This window comes from Vigna radiata, unplaced genomic scaffold (assembly GCF_000741045.1).
Source record: "Vigna radiata var. radiata cultivar VC1973A unplaced genomic scaffold, Vradiata_ver6 scaffold_129, whole genome shotgun sequence".
NCBI classification, from domain to species: Eukaryota; Viridiplantae; Streptophyta; class Magnoliopsida; order Fabales; family Fabaceae; genus Vigna; species Vigna radiata.
In genome coordinates, this window is record NW_014543107.1 from 905,202 (window position 1) to 930,810 (window position 25,609).

Here is a 25,609-nt window from a genome sequence, read left to right on the forward strand (position 1 = left end):
GAGATGTAGGTGGTAAAAAGGGTTGATCAGTAACTTCTGAGAAAAGAGGTGATGGAGATGAATTGATTTTGGTGACAAAATCCAAGGAATTTTGTGTATCAATAGGTGTGTGCTTGTCACTAGAAAGAAAAGGAAATATGTTTTCATAAAATACTACATTCCTTGATATAAAAATTTCCCTGGAGTTGAAATCTAACAAAAGGTAGCCTTTCACTCCTGTTTTAAAACCAAGTAAAACACATTTTCTTGCACGAGGTTGAAATTTTGTTCTCTGTGCTTGAAGAGTTGAAGCATAGCAAAGTGAGCCAAAAACTCGCAAGTAAGTAATGTCAGGTTTAACATTGTGTAACAGTTGAGATGGAGAAAAATATTCCAAAACTTTGGAAGGTAAAATATTAATGAGTTGCACAGCATAACGAATAGCAAGAGACCAGAAAATTATTGGCAAATGGGAATGAAACATTAAAGATCTAGGAACATTGAGAATGTGTTGATGTTTTCTCTCAACAAATCCATTTTGTTGAGGTGTTTCAGCACAAGATAATTGATGTTGTATCCCTTTTTGTCTATAAAAATTTGTCATTGCAAACTCATTACCATTATCCAATCTAACAACTTTTACATCAACGCCAAATTGTGTTTATATATAAGAAACAAAACCAATAAGTTGTGATCTTGTATCTAACTTACTTGTCATCAATTTAATCCATGTGTATTTAGACATATCATCCACTATAGTTAAGAAATATTTGAAACCATCAACAGAAGAAGTATTATAGGGCCCCCAAATATCAACATGAATTAAATTAGAAGGAGCTTTTGAAATAGTAGTACTTAATTGAAAAGGCAATTTCTTTTGCTTAGAATAATGACAAGCATCACAATGAGTGTATTTTGTGTCTGGTAAAGTGGAATACATGTTACGTAATTTGGTATAACAAGAAAAAGAAGGATGTCCTAGTCTATAATGCCAAATTTCCATAGAGTTCTGTCTTATTGTAAAACAAGCAATAGAATTCTCAGTGGTAGAAGCAACTGGTGAACCGAGGGGTGTGGGTGTAGGAACTATCATCACATACAAGCCATCTCTTTCTTTAGCCATACCAATCATCTATAGGGTTGACTTGTCTTGTATTTCACAGGAAAATTCAGAAATGTTAAGTATACAAGATAGAGATTTAGTTAACTTTGTGACCGAAATAATATTGACTGAAAAATTGGGAACAAACAAGACATTATGTAAAGTAAGGTGTGGGCTAAGTGAAACTGTGCCAGAAAAATGAGCAAATGAAGAATTATTGTTGGGTAGTGATACTGTAATTGATGAGATTCTATGATAAGAAATAAAATGAGACAAAGAATTGGATATATGATCAGTGGCACCTGTCTCTAGAATCCATTGGGAGTAGATATTACCTTGAGCCTGAAAAGAAGTGGAAACATTATGAGAGCTCACTAGATTGGTAGAATGTGGGGCTGTGGGATTAAATTGAGGGAGAAGTGCCAATAGACCATGAATTTGCTCTTGAGAAAGTCCCAAAGTTGAGGAATGTGATTGTGCCTGAGAATTATTATAAGGAACTATTGTAGAAGAATTGTGGTAACATTGTGGACCTTTTTTGATTTGAAATCAGGTGGTAATCCATGTATCAAAAAACATGTATCAATGGTGTGGTTTGTCCTACCACAGTGAGTGCATTGTCGAGGTGCACCAAACCTTCCCCTTGAGAAACGAGCCTGAGAACCTTGAAATGAAGATTTTCCCAGGCCATAATCATTGGCAGGAGAGGGTTTACCTCTACCATTGAAGGTAGAAAAAGAAGGTTTAGATTGAGAAACTTGTGCCGCCATGACTGGAGGCTGAGAAAGAGTTCTTGATTGTAATTGTCGCTCGTGTTGAATTATCATTGAAAAAATTTTGGGTAAAGAAGGCAAGGGATCCATGAGAAGGATCTGAGAGCGNACAACAGAGTAATTATCATTCAAGCCTCTAAGAAAGCAAAGAACACAATCATTTTCACGATATTCCTTCATTGTCTTAGAAACAATACAACAAGAAGCTTGACATTCAGGAATTGGGCGAAAATTGCAAAGTTCATCCAAGAGAATCTTCATTTTAGTGTAATATGCAGTAACACTAAGATCAGATTGATCCATGGAATAAAGATCTTGGTGCAATTGTGAAATTCGAACAGAATCACCTTGGGAGAACCAATCTTTGAGATCCTTCCATGCCGCAACGACAGAATCAACCCAGATAATACTTGTAGCAATCTCATGAGAAACAGAATGATTGATCCAAGATAAAACTAGATTATTGCAACGCTTCCATGCGTGAACCATGGGATCTTTATCAGTTGGACAAGGAATGGAACCATCAACAAAGCCAATCTTATTTTTCATTTGTAGTGCCATAGACATCGAGCGAGCCCATCCATGATAATTGTGACCTTCAAGAATCGGAGAAACAAGAACCAATGAAGGATTCTCGTTAGGGTGAATGTAATAGTAGTGTGTTGTATCTTGCAATGATGCGAGAGTAACAAAGGGAGTAGCCATAGAAGGAGAAAAAAAAAACAGGAAAGCCAATAACGAAAAGTAGAGGATGAAGATATGAGCAAGAACAAAATTGGTTGCGAAAGAACGTGATGAAAAATTAATTTTCTTTTGATACCATGTTACAAAAGAAGAAATAATGAAATATTGTATTTCTTATTTTATGATAAGGAGAGAGTATAATTGATATATATAATTGTTCAGAGCAATATAAAAAAGAAATATAAGTATAAAAATATATGAACATAAATGCACAAATATAAACAGAAAATAAAATAATTCCAATATATACTATCACTATCTTATTACATTATATCAATTGTTAACATAATGGACGAGTTTATTGAATCTTATATATATGTACTCTACAATATGAAGTATAAGAACTTTTACTTAATATTAAATACTTTATACATCAACCATGATTCATACTTTCTTATTAACTTAAACATCAAATAATCTTTTACTAGTGAATCTCTCCTCTTATTTCTATTGAAACTCAACCTTAAACTAAAAAATTAATTTCCAAATATCATTAACTCAACTCAAAGATTTATGTCATATTCCAATAAAAACAAATTTTTTTATAGTATATAATAAGATTTGAAATATGTAAGCACTCGTCATAAATAACTATTCTAAATAATTTTATTTACGTAATTTAAACACAAGTATTTTATAATTTTTTCTATTTTTTTAATTTTTTTAATCAATAATTTATTTTAAACACTTGTTATTTTCATTTTATTTTATTTTAGTTTATATGCTCGAATAATTTCATTTCTAATAATTTACTTTACATGTTTTGTGTATTTATTTTATTATTCTTACTTTTTTACAAAATTTTTAATAATTATATTTTGAATAATATCTGTATGTTAAAAAATATTTTTAAACATTTAATAATGAATTCGTGGTAAATGACGTACATTTAATAATGTATGTCTCCAAAAATAATTTATTTTATTTATTAATAATTATATTTATTCAACAAATTTATATTAATACTTATACAGAATACTAGAACTAATACTTATACTATTGTTGAGTTATGATAAAGTTATTTTTTTTCATATAAAAAATATTTATAAAAAGGGCTTTTTTTAAAGAAAAGTTCTTTTGATAGTAAAACATTTTGTCCGTACAAAATTTTCCCATCTGGTTGTCTTGTCCCAAAATCAAACTGCGTCCATAGATTTTCGTAAAAGATCAGCTGCTGACGACGCTGAATCGAATGGCCACCCTTTTCCAACGGTTTCCAATTTCAACAAAATATCGTTGGAACATTTTTAGTGCTAATATTAAATAACTAGAATTTTAACAATTAAACACAACAGTTAAATATGTTTTTAATCCCTATATTATCAAGCGATTTTAGTTTTAATCTCTCTTTCAAGCTAAGGTACATTTTAGTCCCCTTCTTAAAGAAACTTTGATTTTAATCCTTCAAAATTAATAGCGTTAACTTTTCATTGACCTGACTAACGGGGAATGCCACGCCTTTTTTTTTTTTTGACATTGGGTCATTTTTTCCTCCCTCATCCAGTACTTTCCACTTCTCCTACGCCATCCACAACCTCCTTTTCAGCCACACTAGACAATCCAAAATCACCTCCGCTGCTCGCAGCCACGACCCAGCCCTTCACCCAACCGGCCATTGCATACTACGGTCCACGGCGTCGTCAACGACGAAACACGCCGTTGGAGCCATCGCCGGCCACGACACTAGGCCTCCTTCTCCTTCTTCTCTTCTTGGCGCGAGAGGGAGGTATTCTCGTTCTTGCACGCCGCTGCTACTGTCGCAACGAGATTGGGCGCCTCCGTCGCCGTTGCCACCACTCAAAAGACCAAACACCACAAACCTACGTCGGAAGAAAACACACCTCTCACAATGGTTGAAAACACTTGCCCCCTTTACTCGCGCGAGCTAGACCCTAACTATGAGAACTCATCACTCTTACTGCCGCTCGCCTAAAGACATTGTCGTCAGCCAAGGCCGCCACTCCATTACTGGCGAGAAAAACTCTTCTTCCTCTGCTCTGTGAATCGAAGATCAAACTGAATCGTCATGGTCATAACGCTTCTACTCATAACCCATACCCACTACCGGTAATTATCCTCGTACTGTGTTGTGTTGGGCGTAAGTCTTGGGGCTTTGGTGATGACAGTGTCGTGAGTGTGGGTGAGGATGATTTTGGCTGGGATGTAGATAGGGAACAAAGGCAAAGATGAATGGGGTGAGCTATGATAGAAGAACAATCTTGAATAAACTAGCACGAGATCTGTGATTTGGTCTGCTAACTCTGTTTTATGTAGGTGAAAAAATGGTTCTGAGATTTAAGGTAGTTGGAACAGATATTGTTATTCAAATTAAGGGAGATCCACGGTTTGCTCTTTCAATCTTGGTTTTCTGATTGGGTGTTCTTCATTGGCTTGAATTTGGTTTGATGAAGAATTTGGTTCTGATGGTGAGCATTGGAGCTAATGGAGAGTGGTTTTTGTTAATTCGAAAATAAAATTGAAGTTAGCTGGGAGAAAACCAGGATTCTCTTATGCGTGATGTTTTCTCTAACGAGTCACGATCGTTTCACGATTTTTGGTTTGGTCTTGGGTTTTTCTGGATGCAGGTTGTGTGGCTTCGATGATTTGGGACGAAGGTGATGCAAGAAAACTAACGAAGGGAGAGAGGGAGAAAAGCTGGGAAAGAAAGATTTACTAGTGTCAGAAAAAAAAATGGAAAATGACGTGTCATCACACCGTTAGTCACATCAGCTAGTTTTTAAGTGTTAGTTTTAGAACACTAAAATCAAAATTTTCTTAAGGAAGAAGACTAAAATGTACCTTACATTAAAACCAAAGCCGCTTGATAGTATAAGGATTAAAAACATATTTAATCCAAAAATTATTAAAATATATTAACATGATATAAAGAGAATCTTAAATTTAAGATACTGAATTGAAAAAACAAAATATTGGGAATCTTAACACGATCATCAAAATAACTTTCAAAGTATACAAATGTAAATCTAATGAAACATTTTGCTTTTAGAATAGAATTTATTAAAAAAAATATATAATAAAATGGAATTCGCTATAATAAATAAAATTTTATAAAATACTTAATAAAATCTTGTATTAAATAGTTCCCCGTCACAAAGAGGACTACTAATCTCTAGAGGGAAAGTGAGAGAGCACAGAATGGGAGTGGTAATAATCGACGGCACCACCGTGCGCGACTTCGTCAACGACGCCGACGCGTTCGCGAAGAGCGTGGACGAGCAGTTCGTGGCGCTGGATCTCAACAACGACGGCGTCCTGTCGCGGTCGGAGCTCCGCACGGCGTTCGAGTCCATGCGCCTCATCGAGACGCACTTCGGCATCGACGTGACCACTACGCCGGAGCAGCTAGCCACGCTCTACGACTCCATCTTCGACAAATTCGACGGCGACCGGAGCGGTACCGTGGACCGCGACGAGTTCCGAGAGGAGATGAAGAGGATCATGCTCGCCATCGCCGACGGCCTCGGCTCCTTCCCTATCCAGATGGTCCTCGAAGACGACCCCAACAGTCTCCTCCAGAAAGCTGCGGATCTTGAAGCCTCCAAGACCTGAATGTAAACGGTGACGTTTCTAAACTTACCAAGACGTTCATACAGACGGCCGCGTTTCAAGCTTCCGTGAGTTGAAACGACGGCGTTTCAGATTTGGTAACTGTACTACGTTTACTTTGGTTTCCTTTGTCTTAATAAAGGATTTATGTTGAGATTAGTGCCACTTAATAAAAATTACGGGTTAAATATTTTTCCTTCTTACATTTATTCATTAAATTTGTCTTTGGTTTCGAGTTTTAAAATTTAGTTAATTAATTTTAAATAAAAAATGAATTTAGTTCTTTTATCAACTTATGTAATAATATACGATCGTTATTAAATATTAAATTTCAAAATTTTAAAGTTATATATCATATATATGTAATTTAAACACCGTTAATAAATATCATATTTCAACATAAAATTAATTACAATTACATCATTTTAAGAGTTAAAAGGTTGAATTTATCATTTTAGAAATATAAAAATCAAAGAACAATTTAAAGAGTAAATACAGAAAGCAATTAGTGTTATAAAAAATTAAACTCAATAAGATATTTTACAAATGACTAGAAGAATAATGTTGGAATTTCAATAAGATTTTCGACAACCTAAAGAACATTAAGGTGAAACTTGAGAATGAAGATAAAATTTTATTTCTTTTTAACGTCTTGCTTAAGATGTATGAACATCTAAATAAACTTTGATGTTTGAGAAGAAGCATATTGTTACTCTAAAGGAGGCATAAACTTTGATAAGGACCGAAGATCTTTACAAGTTTCAATAGTTTAAAGGAAATGATAATGGCTTGAGTATGAATGTGTCTAAGTTAAAGGGGACTAAAGAAAATGAGTTTAAGGGAATGAAGACAAAGTAATATTCATTAAACGATCTAGTAGAGTGCTATGATTGTCACAAAAAAGGTCACTTTTAGACAAGTTCTCAACAAAAAAAAGAGAAATGAGAAAGGCAAGAAATCACATTCCAGGAAAGAATTTGCTGAGGTTGCTTTAGTGTTTGATAGTTGTAAGTTGGTTGGGATGTTGGTGAAGTATATGTATAATGCACAGAGGAGTTGGATCATGGACTCAAGACACACTTATCACATGTATCTAGTGAAGCCCTATTCGAAACCTTAGAATTGGAAGGTGACTAATTATTCTTAAGAACAATGAAGCCTTAAAGGTGCAAGGCATGGGGTCTATCATAATAAAGATGTTTGATAATAAGAAAATGCTTTTGCAAGAAATGAGGTATGTTCCAAAGCTTAAGACGAATCTTTTGTCGATCAAATGTTTAATCGAAGTGATTTAACAACCAAGATGGAACAAAGAATGACAAAGATTCTATAGGGAGCATATATTGTAGCTATAGGCAAGAAAAAGAACCATTTGTACATCTTAGACAATTCAACAATGAACTTGCATGTGTCTATGACTAGTCGGACGATGTAGGATAAGATGAAGTTATGACATCTAAGGCTGGTACACATCAGTGAAAAGTGTTAGGTGTTGCTAGAAAGCATAACCTATTATTAGGTGATAAGATGGACAGGTTCGAGTTTTGTGATCATTGTATATTGGAAAAATCTCAAAGATTGAAGTATGAGACTGGTAAACATGTGTCCGATAAACCTTTTGAATATGCTCTTATAGACTTGTGGGTCCAACACAAGCTCAAACTCAAAGTGGAGGATCATATTTCCTCACTAACTTAGCCAATTACTCAAGAATGTTGTGATTTTATATCTTTCAAAAAAGTAAGATTGAGACTTTTAAAAGTTTAAGGAGTAGTGTTAGAAACCATAATTTACTGATCAACGAAATGAACAGTAAAAATAGAAATTATGCAAATCCAGTATTATTATTAACCAGAAAACATCAGAAGGTTCCAACACCCTCTGCCCAGAGCAAGCTCCCCACCGAAAAAATGACCAAAACGTGCCCCCCTCACCTCCTACACCTCATCATATATTACAACCCATACTTTTTTCTTTTTCTCTTTCTTCTAACTAACATCATTCCCTCACAAAGCCAGGTCACTCTTTTCTCTCCTCTTATAAACTTTGTCCCACCTATTTTTATTCTCTCCTGGGTACGTATCAATGCCTTCTTCATGAATTAAAACCTTGTCCTCAAGGCTAAACTCTGGAAATTGACTTTTAATATTTAATTCATCTTCCCAAGTAGCTTCGTCTGCATTTTGATCTCTCCATTGAACCAGTACCTGCTTCTTAGTTTCCCCTCTTTTGGTGTAGTTCCTAGTGGCTAAGATACCCATAGGAACTAATACTTCGACTCTGTCATCATCTAACCCTGTAGGGAGAGCATCCTCAACCTTATACTTGCCCACCGCTTTCTTCAGCAAAGATATATGAAAAACAGGATGAATCTTTGAAGTAGGTGGTAATTTCAGACGATATGCCACCTCTTCTACTTTATCCTCTACTTCAAATGGTCCATAGTATTTAGCACTTAATTTATGACTAATTCTGCTCATGACCGACTGTTGTCTATTCTGTTTCAACTTCAAAAACACAATCTCCCACCGAAAAATGTCTTTCCCTTCGATGCTTATTAGCAATAGTCATCATTCTGTCTTGGGCACGTTATAAATGAGACGTTAACTGTCTTAGTGCTTCATCCCTCTCTAGAAGATCCTTTTGAACAACTACTACCCTCACCTCTCCTTGAACCACCTGTACAATCTTAGGAGGAATTCTTCCATACACTGCTTCAAAAGGAGTGATTTGTGTGGAGTGATAACAATCTAAAAACCATTATTTTCATGCTTAAATTTGATATTAAATCACACCCTTTATGGCTTAGAATTAGCTTGAAATCATGCATTTTTATTAAGTTAGAGAATAAGAGAGTCAAAGATGGTTTTCTTGGTTTTATGCTTGGTTCCCTTGACTTTATAGGTTTTTGGAATGAAATTGGAAGAAAGGTTGAAGTATCAAATGGTTGGAGTGTTGAAAAGTCAACCAGAATGCTGAAAAGTCAACCACAGTGCAGAAAAATAATGTGCAGAAAAAATCTGCTGGGGCTGAGCGGCACCTGAGCTGCAGCTGAGCGCCATCACGCGTTGAGCGGCAGCTTTGGGCGCTGAGTGGCAGTTTTGCGCACTGAGCGGTCCTGCGATTAGAGGGAAATCGCTTAGCGGTTGTCTGTTTTTATTTGGCGGATTCTGTGATCATTGTGGCCTATATATAGGCCAAGTGCGAATCAAAACTCATTCTTTTGGCAGAGAGAAACGTCCAGAGCTATTCCACACACCTTGGAGGAGGTTCCTTGGATGGTTAGGCTCCAATTTACCAACTTTAGGGTTATTTCTTCCATTCTTTCATCATATTTCATCTAGTCTCACCATGATTATGGTGAACTAAACCCTAGGTTGTTGGGGAACAATGTAATCTTTTGAAACTCTCATATACCCAAATTCTTATTTATTTTATATGCTTGCATATGCTTGATTTATCAATTGCTGGGTTCTTCACCTTTGCTTAATGCTTTTATCGTTAAACTCATTCGGTAAATGTTATTTGTCTTTATTGATACGGGGACGTACAATAATGTCATGAACTGGTGTTGAATTCCTTGATTATGTTAATACCGCCTAGGGATAGGGGTAGGACTATCAATTGTATTTTGCTTCCGCTTATCATGCATTATTAATTACTAGGGGAGGCTAGGGATAGCAAGCCGGTAATTAGTAATAGGCTCTTTTCACCAAGGGATCGGGTTAAGGGTAGAATAAGAAAGTTTGCATGACAATATGATAAATAAGCTAATTAAATAAGAAGAGTAGATATATGAGGGTGGATAAGATGAAATTGTAAACCCCAACAACTCCATTCATCCATAGTTTCTTAAAGCCAATTGAATCATTGCATTTGCATGTTTACTTTTGTTCTTTGCATACACACTTCAACTTAATTCTTTTCTCAAGTTTTACGCGATTTGTTTACATGAAAAGTAAGGCCTAAGAGTCCTTTGGGAAACGATACTTGGACTTACCCATTTATATTACTTGATAACGATCTGGTACACTTGTCAGGGACTTAACATGGAGCTATGATAAATGGTATTAAACCACAACTCTGCCCAGGGCATCCAAATCACCCACGTTTTGGGTTGATCAGTAATAAAACATCTGAGGTAATTTTCTAGACATCGATTAGTTACCTCAGTCTGTCCATCCGATTGCGGATGATATGCCGTGCTCATTTTCAGCTTTGTTCCTTGCATCTTAAAGAGCTCTCTCCAAAACAAGCTCATAAATATCGGATCCCTATCACTAACTACCAAATTCGGTATTCCGTGCAACCTTACTATTTCTCTTACAAAAATCTCGGCCAAGGACTTTGCCGTATAAGGATGTTTAAGGGGAACAAATTGGCAGTATCCTTACAAACTAGTTTTGTTGTCCACCTGTTGTTATCCTTTGTTGCATTAATTGGTTAAGACTCTTCTGGTCTGAAAAAACAGTAAATTTGTGACCCAAAAGATAAGGTCTCCAGTGTTGGATAGCCACTGCCACTGCCATCAACTCTCTTTCGTATGCTGACTTTGTCAAATTGCGTGAACTCAAGGCCTTACTATAATACGCCACAACTCTTTTTCCTTGCATTAGGATTGCTCTAATCCCTGTCCCAGAGGCATCACATTCCAGGAAGAACTCTTCTTCAAAATTTGGGAGCCTCAACACTGGTGTTGACGTGACCCTTTGTTTGAGCTCATCAAGTGCTTCTTGAGCTTGTTCATTCCACCCAAATCCATCCTTTCTAGTCAGCTCTGTTAATGGTTTAGCTATCTTACCATAATCTTTTATGAACTTACGATAATAGCCTGTGAGGCCCAAAAATCCACGAACTCCCTTTACGTTCTTGGGAATTGGCCACTTTAACACACTATTAACCTTCGCTGGGTCCACCGCAACTCCATGTATAGAAATAATATGTCCCAGATACTCCACCTTCTCATGGCCAAACAAACATTTTTCCTTGTTCGCAAATAATTGGTGATCTCTCAAAACTTCTAGCACCTTCTCAAGCAACTGCATATGCTTTTCCCAAGTGTTACTGTACACGAGTATGACATCAAAAAACACCAATACCCCTCGTCTCAACAACGTCCGAAAAACTTCATTCATAAGAGCTTGGAATGTCGACTGGGTGTTCATAAGCCCAATTGGCATCACGAGGTACTCATAGTGACCTTCGTGGGTTCGAAATGTTGTCTTTGGAATGTCTTCCTCTCTCATTCTGACTTGATGATATCCTGAACGAAGGTCCAATTTAGAGAAATATTTGGCTCCATGCAACTCATCCAATAACTCCTCAATAGCTGGTATTGGAAATTTATCTGGAATAGTGGCCTTGTTCAAAGCTCTATAATCAACACACATGCGCCATCTGTTATTTTTCTTCTTCACCAGAATGATTGGGCTCGAATAAGCACTCTGGCTATGCCTGATATGACCCACTTCCATCAACTCTTGCACTTGTCTCTCAATTTCATTCTTCTGGTGATACGCATATCTGTAAGGCCTCACGTTAATAGGTTCTTGTCCGGGTTTGAGATGAATTTTGTGTTCCTTTACATGTCTAGGAGGTAGCCCCCTTAGGTTCATCAAACACATCTTTGAAATGCTGCAGCAAGTGATTTAAGACGCTTCGTTGCTCTGGACCCAACTCTGCAACTTCCATCTTCTCTCTTTCCTCCAACACCCCACACACTGAGATCAACAATGAATCCCCATGAGGGACCCCTCTTAGCAGTTTCTGCCCTTGCTGAGTCTAGATCTTCATTTGCTATTTTTTTCAATCCACAGTTGTCTCTCCCAACATCGTTAACCACGACATCCCCAATATCACATCCATGTCCTCCAAATCAAAGAGAAAAGCATCAATTTCAAACTCACCATCATCAATCCTTACTTTGATACCTCGACAAATCCCTTGAGTCTTGGATATGTGCCCATCTCCCATCAGAATCTTCATTTGCTTGGTTCTTTCCCACTGCCAACCCAAGGCTTCCACAAGCTTTCGCAAAATAAAATTGTGTGTGGCTCCGCCATCGAGCAAGAACAACATCAGAATCTCACCAATCAGCCCACATAACTTCATAGTTCTCAGTTGATCATTTTGGTCTCTCGTGAGAGAGTAAAGATTTAGTGTTGTGCATTCTGCCACCACCTCATCTTCGTCATCTTTCTCCTCATTTTCCTCTTAATCCCCTTCGCATTCAACTTGGATTTCCTCATTCAGCATGACCACCCTTAGCTGCTTAACAAGACATTGATGAAGGGGACCGTATACCCCACTGCATTTGAAACACAAGCCCCTTTGTTTTCGGTCGAGAAGTTCTTCATAAGAAAGATGATTTGCTCCTCTGTCACGTGACCCCCGTTTATTCTTTGCACCCCCAATCTTTCTGAACACTTGGGCCAGGCCCATTTTCACCCCAACTTCCCCCATACTATTTTGGACCCGTTTTTCCCACCATAGTCGAAATGGGTCGGAGCCCTATTTGAGATCTGTCCCCTCGAGACTCTCCCCTTCCCTGCCATATTGTATTTCTCCCTGATATCCCCACATCGATGGCACGATCTACATTCATCATGCCCCCCCTGGACAAAGGATGTGCCACGTGCAAGCTTCATATTCTCGCACGTATTTCGTTCTTCAGCCCTTGTGTAAAATACGAAAAGTATTGTTCATCGGGCATTCGTGGCACCTGAGCAATGAGACACTCAAAACTTGTAATATAATCTTCAATACTTCCTCTTTGTTTTATGGCAGCCAATTGATCATAAATACTCTGTTCTCCCCTATCTCCATATCGCTCCAACATCTCTCGTTTCAAGTCTTCCCAAGTTAACTCATCGTATTCATTCAATAAAGCATGGAAAAAATGAATCATGCTCCCTTCCATATATAGTTGAGCAAGATTCACTCGGACTACCTCTCGTGTCTCTTGTACGTTAAAATAAACTTCAGCTCTCGCTATCCACCCCATTGGGTCTTCTCCATAGAACGGTGGTAATTCTATCTTCTTCATCGATTGCTGAAATTCGGCTAAATCGTCCCCCTCGAGTTGTCTCATACTTTTCGTTCTCTGTGTATTCACCGATCCTGACCCCAACTTTTCATTCCTCCTCATTCACATTGGTGAACTTCGAAATTAAGTGAAGGAGCTTTGATTGATTCTCAGCAGCTTCTCAACGTAAGGTTACGATCTGTTCTGCTGAATCCTTACGCAACTTTTCCAAATTAGTTTGGCTTTGCAACGATTGCGCCACGAGCTCCTCGACCACCGCTTTGAGTTTAGCGACCTCGCCCACAATCAGCTCCGCCTCATTCTCCTCACTTATTGGCTCTCCTTGAACATTGTTCTTTCTTGGTGGCATGGTCTCCGATCGGGAAATATTGATCCGGTAGGTCGCACCAATTGTTAGAAACCAAAATTTACTAATCAACGAAATGAACAGTAAAAATAGAAATGATGCAAATCCAGTATTATTATTAACCAGAAAACATCAGAAGGTTCCAGCACCCTCTGCCTAGAGCAAGCTCCCCAACGAAAAAAATGACCAAAACGTGTCCCCCCTCACCTCCTACACCTCATCATATATAACAACCCATACTCTTTTCTTTTTCTCTCTCTTCTAACTAACATCATTCCCTCACAAAGCCATGTCACTCTTTTCTCTCCTCTTATAAACTCTGCCCCACTTATTTTTATTCTCTCTTGGATACGTATCAAGTAGTACACTATCGTGAGTAATCAACAGCAGACCAAACTAAAAGTTCTAATGACAAACAATGGGTGGAATTTGTTTTAGGCGTGTTCAATGAGTTTTGTTAGGCATAAGGTATAAAAAGGAAAAAGATGATTATAAGTACACCACAACAAAATGGGTTGACTAAGAAGATGAACAAAACCATCTTGGAAAGATGAGATGTATACTTCTAGGAGTCAAATTGCTAAAGTCCTTTTGTAGGAAAGTTGAAAATACTATTGTCTACCTAACAAACAATAATTAATCATCTACTATAAATTGCAAGACTCCTATGGAAATATATGAATTGAAAGGCTTGCAGATTGTGTGAATCTAAGGATGCTTGGTTATACAAGTCAAGAATGATAAACTAAAGGCATCGACTAAAAGGCTATTTTCATTTTATATGAAAAATTTGTGAAGCGGTACATGTTATGGAGGTTGGAGTTTGAGAAACCAAATGCTTTGTCAACAAGGATATATGTAGAGATCTAAAGTAGAGCCGTCAAAATGGGTCACAACCCACGAGCCAACCCGGCCCACCACGAGTTTGAGTCGGGTTGGGTTTGAAAAATTTGAATTTTTTTTATGCGGGTCAGATTTCAGTCCGGCTCATGCGGGTTGAACCCGTGGTGGGCCGGGTTGGCCCGCCAACCCACCTACTGTTAACACTCTGGCAAGTGTACCAGATCGTATCAAGTAATAATAAATGGTAAGTCCAAATATCGTTTTCCCAATAGACTTATGGCACTAAACTGTTGTGCTTTTGCTTAACCAATCAAGACTATGAGAACAATATTTTGGTATCAATAAAGACAAACAACATTTACCGAATGAGTTAAACGGTAAAAGCATTATATACAGGTAAGGAACCCAACAATTGATAAATCAAGCATATGCAAGCATATGAATTAAATAAGGATTTTGATATAAGAGAGTTTAGAGGTTACATCTTTCTGTTAGAATCGGCTGCAGCAGAATTGTTAGCGTGGAATAACAAACCAAGATGGTTTTTAATTCAAACGTGTGCCTTTTAATTTCTACTCAATTTATCTTACTTCGCAAATAATAAGTATAAATAAAAGAATAAGGTTGAGAGAAATTTGCACAGATGATTTTTATACTGGTTCAGATCTTAGCAATCCTACGTCCAGTCGCTTATCTCAAACCAAGATAAACAGTTCACTAATCACAAAACAATTACAAATTACAATCACAAAGAAACAATTTGTAAGAGTTTAGAAACCACCTCTCTTGATACCACAAGAGATGAAGTTGCACCTCCTTTGAGTCTTCACAAAGGATGAGACACCTCCTCCGAATACTTCACGAAGGATGAAACACCTCCTCCGAATACTTCACGAAGGATGATCCTCTTCCACACACCTCCTTAGACGCACCAAGGATGAACCAGCTACTCCTCTGTCACCGTAGTAGCAATGTACCAGCACCATAGACAAGAGTTTCCTTAGCTGAGCAAGAGCACACACTTCTCAAAGATTTCTGAGTGTTTTAACACCAGGGAAGTGTTGCTGATGATCGATAAAGAGAGCCTATTTATAGACTCAAGCAAATACTCTTCCATTTTTCGAAACTGGCCATTTAACGCATTTAATCGATTAATATTAGTGTTAATCGATTAAAATNAGTACAACGACTAGTTTTTTTAAATCTGAAACCTCCAACAACTAGTATTAATCGATTATTCTCAAGATTAATCGATTAACTAATCGATTAAAACTTGCTTTAATCGATTATTCCAAAGTTGATTGGGTTTTGGCCTCTGCAACGATTTTAATCGATTATATCCTGGATTAATCGATTAAAACCGAGAAGTTTCGATTCTAAACAGCAAATACAAAGTATAAAGGTACAAGAATCAAAACCTACTACAAATCTAAGTCGTAAACAATAAACTACAATTATTACAAAAGCTTTTTATAACAAAAATAAATCTTCAAAGGATCTTCATAAATCTTGATATATCTTGACTTGATTTTGGCATCATCAAAACTTCATCTTCATCATTTTACTAACAGTTTCCCCCAACAAATAAGGTTAGTTCCCCATCGTCATGGAGAAACTAGGTGAATGGAATGAAAGAGAGAAACCCTAAAAGGAGAAAAAAAAAGAGTTGTCACCACCTCCAAATCTACCCCAAAGGGGTGAAAAGTATGTTTATGTGCTTAAGCCATCAAAAGATCCATTCTCTAAAGTGTCCAGGCCTTTAAATAGGGCCTAAAAATAACAGAAAACAAGTCCAAGCCCAAACAAATCATAAAAATAACATAAAACAGGTCCAGGCCCGCGTCCAAACCGCTTAGAGCTTAATTTAACCGCTCGGCGGTTTCCCTCTAATCGCCGAACCGCTCAACTATCAATTCTGGCGCTCAGCGCCATCGCTCAACTACCGCTCAACGCTAGTGACTGGCGCTCAGGTGCCGCTCGGGCACTACGGGTCTTTTTCAGCACTTTGTTTTTCTGCACTCTGGTTGACTTTTCTGCATTTTGGTTGACTTTTCAGCACTCTAACCATTTAATACTTCAACCTTTCTTCCAATTCATTCCAAAAACGTACAAAATCAAGGGAATTTAATGATAAAATCATAAAACATGTCCTCAACTCTTTTATTCACAAAACTAAAGAAAAATCATGAGTCAAAGCAAGATTCTAAGTCAAAAAGGGTGCATTTGATATCAAAATTAAGTATAAAAATAACGGTTTTTCAATCGTTATCACAACCCCAAACTTGAAACTTTGCTTGTCCTCAAGCAAACAAGATGAAACTTAGTTTTCCACAAATCATCACAATGGTTCAACACATTCCAAAAGCTCTTTCATTCAAGATAGGTAATCACTCAAATCAACTCATCAATAGAATTTAGTCAAGATGTGCACATGCTTTGATTCAATTTACTCATCATGGTGTTCACATAATCACATAATATCCAATAGATGCTATTCAAATGAATGATCAATTAGCTAAGCATAAATATAATCACCAGATAAAGTGTTTCACTCAAGCACTCAAGTGTTTCACTCAAAAGTGTTTTAGAGGTCACTCATTCCCTCTACTATCCACATGTCACATAAAATAAAATTTCCTTTCATTTTCCACAATCAAACATCATCACATACACATGTCATCACAAGGACTTTTCAAGGCTTATAATGTGGTTGGGCTAACAAGGAAAATTGGTTTTTCTATATCACAAAACCCTTGAGTTAAGAGAATTATCTATACATTCATAGTTCAAGCACAAACTCTCTTTTTACCAATCTCACTTATTCCCAACTTTTCCCCTTTTTCTGCATTGAGCTTTTCTTTTCATGCTTTGCTTTTTCTATCTTTTCCATCTTTTCTCATGCATTTTCTTTTCAACTCATAAGCTCAATGCCTAACTTTTCTTTTCTTTTTCAATTCTCCCAACAACCCCAAACTTGAACCTTTAATAATACTACAAAAATATTTCTCAACTTAACTCAATGCAAAGACTTTCAAAGCAAGGGTTTTCATCCTGTTTAAAGCTTAGGTTCAAAAAGGATAGAACATAAGATGTTCTTTTTCATGTGAGACGAAATTTTTGGCTTAATAAAGGGCTTATAAAAAACGACCTTAATCATATGACACATACATGCAATTCAATCAATCATAGAAAATTAGGCAAAATCATTCATGCTTCCAGTAGATAGAAAATATATCAATAAGAACTCTGGAGCTCAAAAACTTCACCCAAGCTTATTCCAATCATTCAAACAATTACCCTACTTAGCCTCATAATCACAATCACAAAATCACAATGCATCTATTCACACAGCTTGTGAACCACCACCTGTATATCAGCATATTGTGCACATTCTCAACATCATCAATATCAAAGCATCATCAAGCAATACCCATCATACACAAATATCAATATCAAACCACTGCATCAGATATAGTATCCAACCAAGTTCATTAACCCTATTCTTAAAACAGAAGCAAATATAACATAATTTTGAAAGATAAGTTTAGAAAACTGGGTTGCCTCCCAGGTAGCGCTTGTTTAACATCACGAGTCTGACCCAAACCTTTCTAGCACCCATCAGTAGGTGCAAAACTTACCGTCACCCATCAGTAGGTGTACCTTCCTGTATCCTTCAGTAGATACCTAAATCTTTGAGCATCCCTCAGTACATGTTATCCCAGTGGCATTCATCAATAAATGTTGTTTATGACATCCATCGGTAGATGTCTCTTCACCATCATCTTTCATAACAACATCCATCAGTAGACGTTGTAGAAGCATCCATCAGTAGATGCTATCATCACTGTCATCAGAAGCAACATTTAACCTAAAAAAAATAAAATAAAATAAAATAAAATAAACAAAAAAAAAATCAGAAACGGGGTTAGAAACTGGGTTGCCTCCCAGCAAGCGCTTCTTTAGCGTCATTAGCTTGACCAGATAAAGCCTAAACACCCATCAGTAGGTGTTGATATTTTCTATTGGCGTTCTTCCTTCCTTCATGACACCAACAAAATCTCGAAAATTTCCTTGTCACCAACTCTAAGGATTCTCAATCTCAAGAGCGCGCTCTTTTGCTTTGATAGTCTTGACAACCCATAATCTATTTTGAAATTTCATTGGTGTGCCATGTTTGGGTTTGTCACTTTTCACATCAGGGTGTTGGGGAACCAATTCTCCTTCATTATCTGCCTCTTGATGATCTTGTGCTCCTGGTACAAATCTTATCTGCACACACTAAAGAACAATACATTAGAGCACAAAATTAGCCCAAAAAATAAAAACAGTAAAAGATTATTTTTTTTTCGTTTTTTTTTAAATAACAAGATAGAAAGATAAAATAAAAAGATAAAAAGAAAAAAAGATAGAAAGATAGAAAGATGGAAAGATGGAAAGATGGAAAGATGACGAGAAGAATGAAGAGAAGAATAAGGAGAAAGACAGAAAGATGGAAAGATGAGGAGAAGAATGAGGAGAAGAATAAGGAAAAGAATAAGGAAAAGATGTTATTTTATTTTATTTTCATTTTTTTAAAAAAAAACAGAACGGTAAAAACAGAAAAAGATACATATTTTTTTTTCGTTTTTTTATTTTTTATTTATTTTTATATAAAGATAGAAAAATAAAAACAAAAAGAAAAAAACAGAAAGATTGATTGAAAGAAAGATAGAAAGTCTAATCAGTTAAGAATCACACACATAGAATAGTTCTACCACGAGTCCCCTGCAATGGTGCCAAAAACTTTTTAACAATCTTGCAAGTGTATCAGATCATATCAAGTAATAATAAATGGTAAGTCCAAGTATCGTTTTCCCAAGAGACTCATGACACTAAACTGTTGTGCTTTTGCTTAACCAATCAAGACTATAAGAACAATATTTTGGGGTTTTTGAATATAGAGTACGGAAAAATAAACATGAATGCAATTTGATCAATTGAGGTTAAACACAAAAGTGGATGGATGATGTTGATAATATGAGATGGATTTGTTGCTAGGGTTCAGATTTCACCCAATCACTCGCATATATTTACTTTTCTTATTTAATTCCCTTATTTATCATATTGCCATACCAACTTTCTTGGTCTACCCTTAACCCAATCCCTTGGCGAAAAGAGCCTATTACTAATTACTGGCTTGTTATTCCTAGCCTCCCCTAGTAACTAATAATGCATAATAAACGGAAGCAAAATAAAATTGATTGTCCTACCCCTATCCCTAGGCGGTATTAGCATAATCAAGGAATTCCCTCCTGTTCATGACATTATTGTACGTTCCCGTATCAATAAAGACAAACAATATTTACCGAATGAGTTAAACGATAAAAGCATTAGATACAAGTAAGGAACCCAACAATTGATAAATCAAGCATATGTACGCATATGAATTAAATAAGGATTTTGATATAAGAGATTTTAGAGGTTACATCTTTCCCCAACAACAAATAAGGTTAGTTCTCCATCGTCAAGGAGAAACTAGGTGAATGGAATGAAAGAGATAGAAACCCTAAAAGGAGAAAAAAAGAAGAGCTGTCACCATCTTCAAATCTACCCCAAAGGGGTGAAAAATGTGTTTCTGTGCTTAATCCATCAAAAGATCCATTCTCTAAAGTGTCTAGGCCTTTAAATAGGGCATAAAAATAACAGAAAATAAGTCCAAGCCCAAACAGATCATAAAAATAACATAAAACAGGTCCAGGCTCGCGTCCAAACCGCTCAGCGTCTAATTTAGTCGCTCGACGGTTTCCCTATAATCGTCGGACCGCTCAGCGGTCAATTCTGGCGCTCAACGCCACCGCTCAGTGCTTAGCTACCGCTCTACGGTAGTGACTAGCGCTCGGGTGCCGCTCAGGTGTCGCTCGGGCGCTATGGGTCTTTTCAGCACTTTGTTTTTCTGCACTCTGGTTGACTTTTCTGCATTATGGTTGACTTTTCTGCACTCTAACCATTTAGTATTTCAACCTTTCTTCCAATTCATTCAAAAAACCTAAAAAATCAAGGGAATTTAATGATAAAATCATAAAATATGTCCTCAACTCTTTTATTCATAAAACTAAAGAAAAATCATGAGTCAAAGCAAGTTTCTAAGTCAGCAAGGGTGCATTTGATATCAAAATTAAGTATAAAAATAACGGTTTTTCAACCGTTATCACCTACCTAATTTTATTTTTTGAATTTACTATTTTATTTATGAAACTTATGGCATATAAGAAACTTATTTGTATGTTTTTTGTGTTTGTTTTTGGATGACATTTGGATTATATTGTACTTTTTATTATTATTTTGAATTGTCTTTAGTTTAACATCATTTTTTGGGAGTGAAATTTGTTTAAATTTGAATATAGAAAGTTTGTAATTTTTTTTATTTAAAAAAATTGTAATTAAATGGACTAGTGAGCCAACCTGTTTACCCACCAACCCGTGGTGGGTCGAGTCGGGTTCAGATTTTTCTGGCTCGTTAATAAATGAGCCGGGTTGGGTTGGCTCACTAAGTGACCAACCCATGGTGAGCCGGGCCAAGTTGAGCTGCGTTACCCGTTTTTACAGCTCTAATCCAAAGAAAAGGAAAGATAAAATCAATGTTGAGGTTAAGCCTTTTCGTGATGGATCAAACCATCAAGTGGTGTCAGGCGATAACGCATCAAATAATGTGTACCAACCCTCTAACACTTACATGAGAAGTCCTAAATGTAAATAGGTGGACTTTAGTTATTAGCTTACGCATGATAGGGAGAAAAGAGCAATCAAACCTACACTAGAGGTTTGGATATGTTGACTTTGTCAACTATTCTTTGACAACAATTGAGGAGATAAATAGCTTAGAGCCTAGAAGCTTCAAGGATGTTATAGAAGGACCAGAAGGTTAATTATGCCTTACAGAGAAAGAGATTGAATCTTTGAGGAAGAACCACATGTTGATGCTTGTTGATCTACCAAAAAAAGAAAAGGTTGTAGAATTTCTTTTATCAATAAATGTTAGTTGTTAGTATTTTGTTAGTAGGGGGAGTTGAATTCATAATCTCTCCATCCTTTCTACCAAATCCTTCAAGGTAATTTTATAACTCCCAAGTGTTAGTGGGGGGAGTTAAACACACAACATCTCCCACCCTCCTTCCAACAATACCACTAAACAACCTTATAGGACGCAATTGGATGTTTAAGCAAAAGGAAAAATATTCAAAGTTAGACTGGTGGCAAATTTTTTTATACAAGTGGATGGGGTAGACTATAATGAGATATTCTCACTTGTGATAAAACATTGTCCAATAAGGATATTGATGTCTATTTTTAACTAGTACAGTTTGGTGTTGGAACAATTGGACGTGAAGATAACTTTTCTACATGGAATCTTGGAAGAGATCATCTACATGCAACAACCTGAGGGATTTGTTGAAGAAGATGGAAAGGTGTGTTATTTGAAGAGACTATTGTATGGCTAAAAGATAAGTTTAAGGTAATGGTACAAGAGATTTGATGACTTCCTGAGGCAAATGATATCTGAGGGAAGTAGTTATGATAGTTATGTCTACATCTTAAAAAAAAGATTGTGTTGCTATTGATCTTTTATATATATATATATATAAGATATCATTATACTTAGCTAGTATAAAAATGAATTGGAAAAAAAATAAGCTTAGAGTTTTAAATGAAGAATCTTGGTCCTATGATATTCAAACACTAATCCTTTAGAGACAAGTTCTAAATATTTATGTGAAAATACTAATCTTTTAGATATTCAAACACAAGATTTTCATTAAAAAAATATGTCTAGAATGACCAAGAGCCTTGGTCTATGTCTAGAGCCAAGCCTCTTGGTTGTTGTATCCATGTCTAGGTTTCAAAGCATTTTCCAGTGATTACATACCACCAAATAGCATAGTATTTTATCATCCAAGTGAATGTAAAGGATAGAACATAAGAAATATGAAAGATATTCCAATGGATAGAAAGAACTACAAAGAGTTTAGGTACATTACATTCAACCCCAATAAAATGGAGTTTAATTACTCCTACACATTTAGAACACAAGAATAAAGTAGAATGAGGAAAATGATGAAGGAAGATGGAGTTCTTGAGCCGTAGAAGTGCATTAACCCGTATCTTGAGCTTCAGCTGCATTCCTATGTCCAAAAACTGTCTTTTTCTTCAACTCCCAACACTTTAAAGGGTCACCAAAAGTTCTTTCTCGCTGGGCCACCAAATCCTCTCGTTAGGTGAGAGGTAGCTTCTTAGACACATGACTTTTTCCAACTCGGTAGGCCTCTTGGTTGGGCTAGTGTTGCCAAGCTCCCACTGGGCAAGTGGAGAAGGCTCGTTGGGTGAGCCAACTTTTAACAACAACACTTTAATAAGCTTTAATCTTCCAATTTCCTACAAAATAACCCAAAAATAAATAAGTATCTATATCTATAACACCTATATACAAGTCTTGAATCTTTTAAGGAATTCAACACTAAATAAATGATAAAAAGACAAATAAGGAGTTCTAATACGTGTAAAGAATAGGTAATTATCACAATTATCAAATACTATGTTTGTATCAACACGACTACTTAGAGAAAGTCATTAAGAGGGTTAAGATGCATGAATATAAAAATACGGGAGCACCTTTGAGACACCACACAAAGCTCTTAGTTACCCAAACTCAAAGTATAGAGAAGAAAAAAGAATTATGAAGACTACTTCATATCCTTATGGAATAAAGAGTATAATATATGAGGTAGTTTGTAATAAACTAGAACTAGTGCATGTTGTTAGTATGTTTAGTAGGGTCATGGCAGATCTGAGCCGTACTCATTGGAAAGCTTTAAAGTGAACACTAAGATATCTAAATAGAATACTATTGTCTCATCTAGTGTATAAGCGGTCTACCTATGACAAAGCTATTATAGACCGGTTTGTAGATGTTCATTATGTTGGGAATGTTGACACTAGAAAGTCATTTTTTGGCTATGCTTTTACATTATTGGTACTACAATCTGTTTGAAATCTAGTTTGCAACCAATGGTGGCTTTATCTACTACCTAGGTAGAGTATATCACGCCTAAATAAGGGGCAAAGGAGGAATATGGTTAGAAAGCTATGTATTGTAGGTTGTTCATTGTGATTGTCAAGGTGTCCTATATTTAGCATTTTAGGATGATTTTTTACAATGTCTAAGGATTATGGAGTTATTGAAATTGTGCTATTTAAGTAAAATAAGAAACAATAAATTAAAACAAAAAAACATATGTGTAACATCTCAAATCTAGGATGCTACTATGCTCAACCCATTGTAATTTGCATCAATTCCATTCTTTAGTAAAACCATTTATAATCATTGTTGAAAATATATTGATACGAAGTAAATGAGGATAAGTGTATTTGTTGAAAATGATATGGCTTAGTTTCTCACACCAAAAGGGGGGAGGGGTGAATTAGTGAAATGTAAAATCAGAGTCTTTTAAAAATCTTTTTCGTAAAAGGATGATCTTTCACAAGTTTCTTGAATCGCAAGGAATAAGATTTTTTAAATGCAACGGAACACAATTGACTATGTAAAAAATAAAGTCAACTTTGAAAATAAAAGTGCAGGGATAGAGAAATCAAACACAGGTTTTTATACTGGTTCGGCCAAACTGCCTACATCCAGTGTCCTTCCAAACCCAAGAAGCAAATACACTATAATGATCAAGGTTTTTACAACAAGGCTTTTATAGCGATGATGGAAGACCATCAAGGATTCACATTGGACCTTTTACTAGAGCCATGGCAAAGAAGATTCAAGAAGAAGAAGGATCACCTATCATTTTACTTCTATGGAAGGTTACTTATACTAATCCTTCTTCTCTTAACTAAAACACTTATATTTTGTTTTGTAGGGTCTAATAAAGCTTGGAGACTATGATTGAGTCATCCAAGAAGTAGAATCATTAAAAGAAAACAAAGGAGCCCAAAAGGAAGTTGCGGAGCCCAAAAGGAAATTGCTTGCGGATGACCAAAGCATTATTCGCCCAGCCCAAACCCCAAAATCGCCCAGCGTTTGTAAAAGGAGGCTTTCCCACGTGAATGTCTGACCTGGAATGTAGCGTGGAAGTTGCTGGATCAAATTGGCGCGCCTCCTATGGGAATTAATTTGAATTTACGATGGTTTTGAAATTAGAAATGAGGCCCCTCTTCACCTATAAATGAGAGGGCCTACCCTTTGTATGAATTCACTTTTGAGCTTAGAGAATTGTTGTAAATTGATTTCCAGCTTTGTGCTCTTAAGTCACCTCTGAAGTTTTACTTCTTCTCTCTTTCTCAAGCTTCCTTCCTCTATAGGAAGGCCCCCTGAGTTGTGAGTCACCCATACACTTCTCCTCCATTAAAACACTTCACACACATCATTATCTTCATCATTTCGCTGCACTTACCGTCACCACTAATTTCTTCTGGTCTGGAGCTTCTGCCAACACGTTTCCAGATGGGATTAATTTCCATCAACCAACCTCCACATCAAAATATAAAACACCTCTCTAACTCTCTAATCAAAATATAGGCATATACAAAACAAAGAACAACGCTAAGATGTCCCATCTTCTGTAGTCCTCAATACTTTGAACAATCCTCAAAGTTCAGAACGTCGCACGTCCTCTTCCTATAGTCACAATAGGGCAACAACAATCTTTACAAGATTGAGAGAAAAAGTTGATCACGTATCAAACACCTCAAGTGCAGGTTGATCAAACAGTCAATGCGCACAAAATCTTGCTCGTCAAACAATCACCAAAGAATGAACACCTTGGTCTTCTTGATGAATTCTTGGAGCTTTCACACGTTCTACAAGAGATCAATAATCTGAAACAATTCAATCAAATCGTTAGACTCACAAAAGTCTCTGCAGAATTCAAATTTGCGTCTAGTTTTCTATTAAAACTGACACTCTTAAGTCGACTTTGCTACTAATAGAGTCGAATATACTCAGACAGTTATAACACATAGCAACAGTCAAACCAATTAATTGATTACACAATTAATACAGCTGATTCTCAATAAATGCTTTGTCAAACTCATTTAAAATAGATGGGTGTCGCCGCCAAAAATTTGATTGCAATTTAGAAATGCAGTATAACTAGGAAGTGACTCCTAGGTCGTCTCTCAAGGACCAAATGTGGTTCGAGTCTTAGGTCTAACACGAAGTGGGGGGGGGG

The 25,609-nt window shown here is 36.4% G+C and overlaps 2 protein-coding genes across 2 annotated transcripts; one reads left to right on the forward strand and one right to left on the reverse strand.

The window, feature by feature from the left end:
* Positions 1–1,581: 1,581 nt before the first annotated feature.
* On the reverse strand, positions 1,582–2,559 carry LOC106752944. The gene has a single exon (XM_014634721.1). The coding sequence runs from the start codon at positions 2,557–2,559 to the stop codon at positions 1,582–1,584; it is 978 nt and encodes a 325-aa protein (XP_014490207.1).
* Positions 2,560–5,706: 3,147 nt separating this feature from the next.
* Positions 5,707–6,368, forward strand: LOC106752951. The gene has a single exon (XM_014634728.2). The coding sequence runs from the start codon at positions 5,755–5,757 to the stop codon at positions 6,166–6,168; it is 414 nt and encodes a 137-aa protein (XP_014490214.1). The 5' UTR covers positions 5,707–5,754; the 3' UTR covers positions 6,169–6,368.
* The last annotated feature ends 19,241 nt before the right edge of the window (positions 6,369–25,609 follow it).

What these genes read in the sequence shown, in the direction of transcription:
- LOC106752951 (XM_014634728.2), top strand. Translation starts at nt 5,755, where the DNA reads ATGGGAGTGGTAATAATCGACGGCACCACCGTGCGCGACTTCGTCAAC.